At 37.5% G+C, this 12,064-nt stretch overlaps 1 protein-coding gene across 1 annotated transcript in view; it reads left to right on the top strand.

Annotated features, from left to right (window-relative positions):
• The first annotated feature begins 9,812 nt into the window (after nt 1-9,812).
• The window catches only part of LOC111153218 (ADAM metallopeptidase domain 7), an 83,344-nt gene continuing 81,092 nt past the window's right edge, over nt 9,813-12,064 (top strand). Inside the window, exons 1-2 of the mRNA XM_022512108.1 lie at nt 9,813-9,864; nt 10,850-10,953. Coding sequence (XP_022367816.1) covers nt 9,813-9,864; nt 10,850-10,953 — 156 coding nt within the window. The remainder of the gene's footprint in view (nt 9,865-10,849; nt 10,954-12,064) is intronic.

The raw sequence follows: 12,064 nt of genomic DNA, 5'->3' as shown, positions 1-12,064 counted from the left end.
AAAAAAAAAAAAAAAAAAAAAAAAACTTTTGTATACTTTAGTGATCATGTTAATTTAGCCAGAAAACTGACTGGAGAGTGAGAATAACATATAGACTATACTATTGCACTATACTACGCTAGCCACTTGGTAGAGTTTGGAATTGAATATAACATTCTCCAGGTTTGAAAGATTGATTTTAGTGTGATTATGAGAAAGAATAAAGCCTTTTATTTTTCCTCTCAAAAGGGACACCAATATATGATAGAAGTGAGTTGGGGGAAATCAGAGGGGGAGATGAACCATGAGAGACTGTGGACTCTGAGAAACAAACTGAGGGGTTTGGAGGGGAGGGGGTTGGGGGGTTGGGAGGGCCTGGTGGTGGGTATTCAGGAGGGCATGTATTGCATGGAGCACTGGGTGTGGTGCATAAAAAATAAATCTTGGAACACTGTAAAAACTAAAATTAAAGAAAAAGAAAACATAGAGTTAGGCAGAAATTTTCTTTTAATTTTTGCTTTCCATTTATTGATTATGTGGCTTGAGTAATTTACAAAAATTGTTCTTTGAAAATGCTTCATTGTTTCACCTGGCTTAACCATAGATAATGTTGTATCTGTAATATTTTAGTTATGCTAGAAAGCTAGCCTAGCTGTAACTAATGCACAAAGACATCAGACAAAAGCCTCAAAACCTTATCATTTACCATGCACTATAAATAATTGAGATTGCACAATTGGTATTTTAAAAATTGTTGATTCTATTTCCCACAATTTTGGCTATAACAAAGGCAAGTTCAATATAGTTCCTGTCACCCAATTTAAAATGTTCTTTTCAGGGCACCTGGGTGGCTCAGTGGGTTAAATTGTTCTTTTCAACTGTCACAGTGAATAAAGCTGGCAAATTCCATTTGAGGTGTTGATGAGTGTTTGTTTGATTTGGTAATGGATCAAATACCCTGAGGACACTCATTAGTCTTCAATTCTCTCTTGCAATTGCCCTGAAAGAGTGACAGAAATTCTACTGGTAAATGACCATTTGGATTAACGTTCTTTAAATTACATTCTAAATTTCTGGAAGCACATGAAGATGTAACCAGGCAATGATCATGCTGCAAATTATTTTTTTTTTTTGCATTCAACAAATTTGTATTAAATGCAGTATCTATATGCAAGACACTACTAGGTTTGTGGTACCAGAGTAAGCAAAAACAAACAGAATCTTTGCTTTCTGGAGATTATAGACTGCTAGAGGAGACAGATAATCAAATAACTGAACTGGTAAGTGTGTGATAAACTAACACAAGTTTTCAGAAAAAAAAATGAAGTTTGACATAAAGTTATTTGAGCTAGGTCTTTATTTTGGAAGGAAGAGAAAGGATTTCCTGCGTACAATGTCATTACTTTTAATAGATTAACATATTCAAGGTTTCTGTTTCTTCTTGTGTCAATATTGACTTTTTACATTCTTTCCAAAAACTAATGTGTTTAATGTAGTTTTCAAAATTATTGATGTACGGTTATTCATGATATTCTTTTATGATATAAAAGATAAGTATTATAGGGGCGCCTGGGTGGCTCAGTGGGTTAAAGCCTCTGCCTTCAGCTCAGGTCATGATTCCAGGGTCCTAGGATCAAGCCCCAAATCAGGCTCTCTGCTCAGCAGGGAGCCTGCCTCCTCTTCTCTCTCTCTGCCTGCCTCTCTGCCTGCTTGTGATCTGTCTGTCAAATAAATAAAATCTTTTTTAAAAAGGTAACTATTATATCCTTTATTCCTAATTCTATCAACTTGTTTTCTTTCATCTTTGTCAATTAAATTATTTTCAATTAAAAAAAAGAAGAGAGAGAGAGTTTCAGAATGAAACTTGCTCTAGACTCTGGGGTTAGGGAAGGCTTTCCTGAGAGAATGACCCTTGAACTGAAAACTGAAGAATGAGGAATTTATGTGGCTACAAAGAGGAAAGGAGAAGATGCCAAGTGAAGAACCAAGTTTGTCCTGAGACCCTTTGATGGGAGAAAATATGGCGTGTTGGGGCAAAGAAAGGAAGCCAAAGACCCTGAAGCTCAGAGAAAAAAGGAAAATGAAAAGTGGACGAAAATGGCACAGAAAAGTAATAAAAACAAAAATCAACACTTACATAGTTCTTAAAAAATCAATACTTACCCAGCTTTTAATAAGCAATAGGCACTGCTTTCAGATTACTTAGATAAATTACCTCTTTTAGTCCTCACTACAAATGCTATGAGTTTAGTCTCACTTTGGAAAATGAGAAAATTGAGGCACAGTGAGATAAGATATCACCCCAGGTCTGTAGGTAGAAATCTTAAGTGCTGAGAGCTGAACGCAGGTGGTCTGGATTTGAATGTATACTTTCATTTACTCTACTATAACCTCCTCATAATTAAAAGTTAAAATAATTATAGTTTAATTAGGTCTTACTATTCCCAGATATTGTCCAACTTCTTAAATGTATTAATATATTCATTTAATAAAAATCATTCTAGACCCTGAAAATACAGCGGAGAACAGAACTGCCAAAAATCCTCATGGAGTGATGTGGGAAACACAGTCAAAAGAAAAATTATTAAATTTCCTTACCTACTGACAAGCCCTTAAAACAGGCAGAGTGACTCTCCTCTAGGGACTCAATTACCCCCACCTTAAGGCTTTGCTAAGGGCAAAGGACAATCCTATCCTGACCAGCCCCCTACCCCCAACCAGGATCCTGTAAGTCTACTTTAATAATTCCTTTGGAAACTTTATCTCTAAACCTCCAAGATAGTGTGGACAATCATTCCCAAGCATATGACCCACTGATACACATCTAAAGGGTCTCACTAGAAGGTTTTATTACTGGTAATGAATAAACTTTTCCCCAGACAATAGCTAGCCCCTCAAGGTCCTAGAAACCTTGCTTCCAAAATTCCTTAGAGACTTACATCATCCCTAATCCCCTCCCCAATTTACAAGTATATAATAAACCACTCCTCACATCCCCAGGGCAGCATCTCCTCCTGCCCATGGGTCCTGTCCCCATGCTTTAACAAGCCCCATTTTGCACCAAAGATGTCTCAAGAATTCTTTCTTGGTCATTGGCTCCAGACCTCACCCCACCGAACCTCACCTATGTTCTAGAACTTCATAAAAGGATACATTTCAAGGAAGAGAGGCAGGCAATTGAGATATAAATACATATTTTGTTAGGGTACGGAGTCGACCATCCCTCAATTAGAGAACATTCTCAATAATGCAAGTCACACAGTGAGGTTTATTTCCAGCTAGCTGGGGTCCAAGTATCTGCCCGGTGCAATGGGTTTCAACAAGGACCCTGAACACTCAAAGCCAAGGGTTTATATAGCATTTTTTTTTAAAACCTCCAACTCACAGTAACTTTCCATCACTTCAGAGACCATACATATTTTTGGCTTGCGCCCCCCCGGTGGTTTAGTATGATAAGCTCTTTTCTAACATCTGGTCCCCCTGGTGCAACCACCTAGCTGCCTAGCCATCCTGGTGGTTTAAGCTGATTAGCTGCAGCTGGGATGTTGCAGGGTGGGGTACTTTCTTGGAACTAAAGCAGGGAGGGGGTCCCTGGGACTAAAGCAGGAAGGGGAAAGTTCAGCCCTTGGGCCTGAGATGGCTGCCCAAGCTAAGATGCCTGTACTTATGCTAACCCACTCTTACAATTTCACTTAGCATATTGCTAAATAAAATAAATCAATCAGAGAAGGATAATTTATCATATAGTTTCACTTATATGTGGAATATAGGAATAGTGCAGAGGACAATAGAGAAAGGGAGAAAAAAATGACTAGGAGGAAATCAGAGAGGGAGACAAACATGATGAGAGACTTTTGACTCCAGGAAACAAACTGAGGGTTGCAGACAGGAAGATGGGTGGGGGGATGGGATAACTGGGTGATGGGCATTAAGGAGGGCACATGATGTGATGAACAGTGGATGTTCTACACAACTGATGTATCATGAACTTTATATCAAAACCTAATGATGTGCTATATGTTGGCTAATTGAATTTATATAAAAAAGAAATATAAATAAATAAGTAAATAAATGAATGAGTGAATGAATGAATAAGTAAATCACGTTCCAGATGACATCTAATTCAAGGCAACAAATGACAACATGGGTACCAGGATGGAAGTGAGTATGTCTATTTTGCCTTGAGTTTTTGGGGAAGACCTCAAAAACATGATAATATTTGAACAGGGACCTGAAGGAAGAGAGGAAGAGAGACATGTGGCTGAAAGGAGAAGGAACAAACAACAAGCAAAACAGAATATGCTTGGCATTTTCAATAAAGAGCAAGGACACATGGTGACAGGATCTGAGTGGGTGACAGGTGAGTAGAAAATATGAAGCCAGAGAGCATCAAGCTGCAGCCTATAGATACTAGAGCCATCGCTGCTCTTCAGCTACTACTCTCACATAGGAAACTACTGGAAAGGTTTCAGCGAAGAATTACATAATGTGATGTGTATTAGTGAGATCATTCTGGATGATGTGTAGACAATACACTGTGAGGGACCAAGAAAAAACCAGCAAGTTCAAGTAAGAGGCTATTTTAATAAACTAGGCTAGAGATGATAGCATGCTGGATAACCAAAGCAGCAGTAAATGTGGTCAGAGGTGGTCAGATTCCTAATGTCTTCTGAAAACAGACAGCTGGATTTGTTGAGGGATAAAATGCAAAGTGGGGGAAAGAGAGGAATCAAAGATGACTCCTCAGTAACTGAAAAGAGGGAGCTGTAATATCTTAAAATAAGAGACTGGAAATACCAGGTTTGAAGAGGAAGATAAGAAATCTATCTTTGTGATTGTGTTTGAGATACCCATGAAATATTCAGGTGAAGATGCTGAAAGAGAGTTGTTTCTATGAGAATTCAAATCTCTATGAAATTCAAAGACATTTGGATTAGATAAAAAATTTGGCAGCCATCATGTCGCAGAGAATATTTAAAACCATGACATTAGGTGAGAACTATTTTTTTTATTAACATATAATGTATTATTTGCCCTAGGGGTACAGGTCTGTGAATCATCAGGCTTACACATTTCATAGCACTCACCATAGCACATACCCTCCCCAATGTCCTTAACCCAGCCACCCTATCCCTACCCCCCCCACCCCCTAGCAACCCTCAGTTTGTTTTGTGAGATTAACGGTCTCTTATTGTTTGTTTCCCTCCTGATCCCATCTTGTTTCATTTTTTCCCTCCCTATCCCCTATGACTCCCTGCTCTGCATCTGAAATTCCTCATATCAGGGAGATCATATGATAATTGTCTTTCTCTGACTGACTTATTTCACTTATCATGATACCCTCTAGTTCCATTCACATTGTTGCAAATGGCAAGATTTTGTTTCTTTTGATGGCTGCACAGTATTCCATGGACAAAGTATGGAAAGAACCTAGATATCCATCAACAGATGAATAGATAATCCACATCTTCTCCCTCTTCATATAGAATATCTGTATTGATTAGGTCCCTAGCCATCAGTACTGCCTCTTGTTCTTTTCATTGTGGAGAGTTTATCTGCCTTGTCATTTTATCCAGGTAAGAATAGATGAATCAGAGAACAAAATACTAAAAGGGTAGCAACGACCCCAGAAAAAATATACACTAACCAAATCAGAAGAGACCCAAAACCAGGGGGAGAAGAAAAGGGGGGAAAAAAAAGAAAAATGAAAAACATATATATATTATATATATATATTTTTTTATATATATACACACACACACATATATATATATATTAGACTGGTGAATAAAACAGAGACACACACTTGATTTGGGATGTATTTTGGTCTGTTAGAAGAAACTACCTCCCAAAATTTTAAAGAAAGAAAAACATATATATGTACAAAAATAAGGGTAAACATGATGAAGGGATGGAATATGACTGTAAAGATGAAAATTTAAAAAGATTCTGAAAAAGGAATAGATAAGAAGTTGGTTGGAAAAAAAGGAAAAAAGAGTAAGGAATGTGATCATGCTGGAGACTAGAACAAAGCTATGCACTAGATTTAGGGTACATTTTGATCTATTAGAAGAAATTGTATCCCAAAATTTTAAAGAAAAAATAACTTATATGTATACAAGAAATAAAGTTAAATACATTGAAGGGATAAAATATGACTATAATAATGAAAATTTAAAAAGATTTTTTAAAAAGGTATTGACAAGATAAAATAGTTAAAAAGCATTAAAATAGGAAAGAGAAAAATTTAAAAAATAGAATAAGAAAAAAATAAAATTAAGAACATTTAGCTTTGAAAGACTAAAGGATCATGGGGGAAAAGCCATGAACTCTATGTGTTGCTTGTCCCTAGCTCTGGAGTTCTGCAGTTCTCACTGATGGGTGAACTTGGTCTTGGCTGGATGTTCTTGCTGATCTTCTGGAGTAGGGGCCTGTTGCCTATTACTGTGATTCTCAAATGTCTTTGCCCGAGGCAGAATTGCACCACACTTGCCAGAGGCCTTGCTAAGTAATCTGAGGGGTTTTGCTCTTGGGAGCTTTTGTTCCCTGAACGCTTTCTGTAGAGCTTTGGAGTTAGTGATTATCTACAGAGGCAAGTGCTAAGAGTTGAGTGCTGGGAATCTGGAATATTTAAACACTGGAAACAGAATAAGAATCCAACAAAAGCAACTAAGAAGCAGCACTGAATAAACACAGAGTTGATCCATGGTATACTATGGACTAAACTCTTCAAAAGATAGATGTGATTGTGTCAAATGCTACTAAAGGTTTAAGTTAGTAGGAAATGAAAATTGACCACTGGATTTGGCAAGGTGCAGCTCATTGGTAGCATTGAGGGGAAGTGTTTTGTTGAGTGAAGGATAAAAAGTCTGATTGAGGCAGTTTCAAGAGCAAATGGGGAGAGAGGAACTGCAGACAAACTGTACACTCATCTCTCAAGAAGTGTGCTATTAAAAGAAGTCAAGAATGGGACAGTAGCTGGTTGGAGGAGACTGTAATGTAAAAGGAGAGGTACTTTTTTAAAAGGTGGACAAAAATGACAGCATGTTTGCAAATATACAATTCAGATGATGGAGTAACAAAAGAGAACAATTGCCAGAGTGATGACATTGGAGGGCGAATAAGGAATGGAATCCAGTATATTAATGGTGGCTAGACCTTATAGGCATGGGCAGTCCACCCATAGAAACAGGAAAGATCTAGTGTGTATTGGCACACATCTTGGTAGTGTGGTAGATGTGATCATGGGAGAAGGTGAGATTTCTTTCTTTTGGTGATTTCTCTGTTTCTTCATGAAGTAGAAAGCACGGTGATCAGTTAAGAGTAAATAAAGGGAGATTTGAGATTTGAGGAAAGAAAAGAGAACATGAAATAGTCAACTAAGAGAATTGATGAGTAAATGAACCATGTAATGTGAGATTGCCTTTCAGCACAGAGTAATTTAATACTCATACTCTCCCTATGTAATACATGTTTTCATGCCCAGTGTCGTTTTATAGATGAGGAAACAGAAGCACAGAAATATTTGATTCTTAGCCCAAAGCCACAGAGTTAAAAACCAGCAGGCGATTTGTCCTTTGAGGTTTTAAAGCCGAGTGAATCTTAATCCTAACACCAATGACAAACTGTTGAGGCACTTTCAATAGGTACACGACATGGCCAGAGTTTTACTTGGAAGAGATCAGACTTGTTGGAGTGTAGCCAAAGAAAGTTGAGAGGAACTTGGGCTTAGTAATATGGAGGCATAAAATCTGGAGAAAAGAGGTCAGGGTATTTTTTAGAAGGTAATGTAAACATAGTGATGGGTTGATTATGAGGGATATTGATGACGACTACTGGGTTTCAGGCTTGCAGTGTGGAATGGATATTGACATCATTAATAAAGACATAGAACAAGTTTTGCAACTTCTTGAGTTTGCAGGGGCTTTGAGCCCTCCCAATGAGTATGTTGAGTAGAGAGTTGGCTGTAAAGGTCCATAACTCAGGTGGCTAGAAGGATAAATGTGAGGCATAGTAGAGAGATGATAATGAACCCATAACTGAAGATGAGATGGATTTGCAACAAGCATAGGTATAGGATAATATCTTGAGGAACTTCAAAATTTAAAGGCTGGATAAAAGAATATATGCCCACAAGTAGCCAGAGAGCTAGGAAGATGTTAGGAAGACTGTAAAGGGAGATAAATAGGATATTTCAAGGGGGGAGTTATGGTCAACAGTGCCAAATGTTGTTAAGAGAGCAAACAACATAAAGAACCAAAATATCAATTGGATGTAGAAATTGTGAAATTATTGGCAACATTAGTCAGTTATATCAGCAGAACAATGGAGGCAGATGCCAGAGTACAACAGGTCAGAATGAGCTGGAGGGGAGAAAATTGCTACAAGAAGTAAAGATGAACTTTGTGAAAAGTTTAACTGAGAAGGAAATGAAAAATAAGGTAGTAGTGGAACGTAGTATTGAGGGTAGGATTTTTTTGAAAGGGGGACACTTGAATTTATTTAAATATCAAAAGAAAGCTTCTAGTTATCATAGTTTTTTTGTTTTGTTTTGTTTTGTTTTGTTTTGTTTTGTTTTCAGTTTATGAGACTACTAGAGGGATAAACAATAATGTAAGGTAGGGGGCGAAGAGAGAATACCAACACAGAGAAGGGATTATATTGGCAAAGGGAAAGCTCTTCTAAAATAAAAAGAGATCCCAGACATACAGATGGGATTTTACAGGTCCTTTTCACATTTGCCTATTAATGTTTTATTTTTTGTGTTGATTTGAAAGAGTTCTATATTATAGGAATAGTTACCTTTCCCTTTTATTATATATGTTGCATACATTTCTGGAGTTTGTCTTTTAATTTAAATTTATATGTGATTTATGGCATAAATATGTTTTCATAAATAAGTTTGGATGAAGGTGGCCAGAAGATGCAAACTTACAGTTTATAAGATAAAGATAAGATAAATACGTACTAGGGATATAATGTAAAACATGATAATTATAGTGAACACGGCTGTATGGTATATTTGAAAGTTAAGAGAGTAGATCCTAAGAGTTCTCATCACAAAGAAGATCATTTTCTTTTTCTTCTTTTTTTGTATCTGTAGGAGATGATGGATTTTTAACTAAACTTACTGTGATATGACTTAATGATATGAGTAAGTTAAGTCACCATGCCACTCACCTTAAACTTAGCGCATTATGTCAGTTAGATCTCAGTAAAACTTTGGGAGGAAATCAAGTTATTTTCCCTTGGCTCAGGACTCTGGGTTCTTTTATCAGGGTGGGTGTGGAGGGTGCAGATGGAATATGGATGACTATTGTGTGTTTTTACGGCTTTTGAAAGGCCATTATGTCTCTGCCCCACAGGGCACAGGCTAGAAAAAAGTAAGTTCTCAGTATTTCTATCTACTTTTTACCAAATTTTCTTTTATTGTCTCTACACGTGGCGTTCTTCACATGCACTTTCCTCAACCAAAGATTCTATAAACTTCTTCAATATTTTTTCTAAGACATACATGATTTTTTCACTCCTGAATTTTTAGTGCACCTAGGATTATATTCGTATCAGGCACGAAGTAGGGAATCTCTGCCTACCCACCTCCACCACAGCACATCAGTGATGCCTTTAATTAGTACACGATGTCCACCCTCCAGGTTTTAGCCTCAAGCACCTCACAAATGATGCAACACAAGCAAGGAACACTTCCTCATGCTGGATCAAAACTGCCTACCTGTCTGTTGGGTTCTTTGACCCTGCTGTGGAAGCAAGGGCAGGGAGTCACACACATCTTTTCTCAAGCACCCGTGCCCCTTCTTCCACCAGAATTGTGCAGAATGTTTCCCAGGAGTTTGCTTTTCATGATCATACTCATTTCTCAGATTAAAGGTATGTGTTAATCTTTTTATCAGGGTTTTCTTACTAGGCTATGAGGTAATGTCTCTTTAGTCACAAAGTTTAAGTGATAAATGATTAAAAAAAAAACAATGTTAAAACCCATTGATGATTTTGCTGAGGACACAGCATAGGACTTGGACTGTTATGGCTAAGATTGAGATTCTATGATTCTATGAAATACTTTAGCGGTCTTACTCTGATTTACAGTGAGAAGGAGGAAGGAGTGGACATTTCTGAATATCTGCAGAGTAGAAACACTGCGCTAGCCATTAACCACTGTGTACATGTGTACAAGCATAAGTTATTATCTCTACTTTATAGATAAAGCAACTGAGAATAATATCTATAGATCAGAGAGAATAGATATGGTATTTATGGACATACTGCTAATAAACTGGTAAAACTTTGACTCAAATAATAGCAGATTCTAAAATCATGTGGTCTTTCTTCTATATCACTCTCCAGTGAGGTAGTCAGGCCTCATGCCCAGACGACCACCACCTGTGAATACTACATAGCACTGATTCAAGAGTACCTAAATTCTAATAACAAGGGAGAGACTTGTAGTTAGCTAGGAGAATTAAGATTTCAAATACAAATGTATCTGGGAGATAAAATGGGTAATTTACACTGAAACAATCCCTTCCAGTGAAGGCTTTGACAGATGGCAGAATCCAGAGACAGGCATGAGGAGATTAAGATGTTGAAGGTGGTAACTGCAGAACAAAGTGGAAAGATGGAAGAAGCTTTAAGACCTAATTTTTTTGGCTTGTTTTCCAATTTTGCTTACATTTTCCTAATTTGGAAATATCAGTCTCATTTTCCTTACCTGTTATGTGGGGTTGCTCCTTCATAGTGATGTTGTACATGGCTCCTAATTGGGAGCAAGTCAACTCTATGAGAATAATTTTTATCCAGTTACTGTGTGTGAATGTTAATGCCTGATCTATTTTCCCCCTTAAATGTTTCCTTGTAGAAAAGGCAATCCTTGGAGTAGAAGGTCAAGAAGTGGTCTATCCTAAAAGGCTTCCTCTGAGGCAGAAGCGAGATGTTTGGCACATCCATGATTATGACATACAGGTACACACTTTGATTTAATAAATATGATTTATTACTTTCACAGGATATGCAGAAAGCAACATCTGGCTCCAATCAGAAGCAAACAAGAGAGGAGAATCAAATTTTCTGAGAACTCTCACTCAGTTTACAGCATGCACTTGGGGTAGGGCAGGGGGGAGGTTGGGGAGGAAGCAAACTTTTGATGGATTAGGAAACAAGATGGAGTAAAATTTGGATTTTAGAGTGTGCCATATAAAATTTTCCAGTTTATGTGAGGATTTCCACTAACAGCTTTCTGGGCTGATTTAAGGCAACCTTATTTGTTCTGAGCTGGTGCCTATGGAATATAATCTCTGAGTATTTTTCTTTCCCAGTGATGTAATATGCAGGTTTACTTGCCTTACAGATTTGGCAGCAAAGTTGGACGACTTTCATGGGAACATATCTGGCCTGTCACTTAGAATAGTGTTTATTCAGGTGTTAAAATGCAAATATTTATAATTTTATTTTCAAAAGAAACAAATGTTTATGCAGACAATATGTAATACATATAATGAGAAACAAGCTTCAAAGTAAGGTAATTTTCAATTCCACTACTATAGAAGACATTCAAGGACTGTTCTTAGATATTTATTACCAGGCACTTGCTTTGTGGGCCTGAGCTTTCTAACTTCATCCATGGAGAATACCGACTGCCACTTTGCCCCAACACTCTTTGAGAGGGCACACTTTTCCCAATGCAACTACTTTTCTTTCCTCCACCACTAAAAGAGACAAGCCTTCCAGGTTCTCATTTGTTAGGTTCCTCAGTCACAGCAAGACACATTTCAGTTTTCCAAATGTTGCCACTGAGATGTCTTTCCCATAGCTTAAGATAATGAAAAAGCAACTCTTTATCTGCTATCATTTGGAGATAATGTCTAACTATTTTTCTGTAATAATCTCCTTGCAAAAAATGTTTTCTCTTGATCTCCAATTCCTTTATCCTTAACTACTTCTTAAGCCTTGTATTCGTATAACATTGCATGTCAACTATACTTCAATTAAAAAAAAAAAAGCTTTGGGGGGTGCCTGGGTGGCTCAGTGGGTTAAGCCGCTGCCTTCGGCTCGGGTCATGATCCCAGGTCCTGGG

This window comes from Enhydra lutris, unplaced genomic scaffold (genome assembly GCF_002288905.1).
Source record: "Enhydra lutris kenyoni isolate GAN:26980312 unplaced genomic scaffold, ASM228890v2 scaffoldscaffold3, whole genome shotgun sequence".
Lineage (NCBI taxonomy): Eukaryota > Metazoa > Chordata > Mammalia > Carnivora > Mustelidae > Enhydra > Enhydra lutris.
This window is presented reverse-complemented; position numbering and strand designations above follow the sequence as displayed.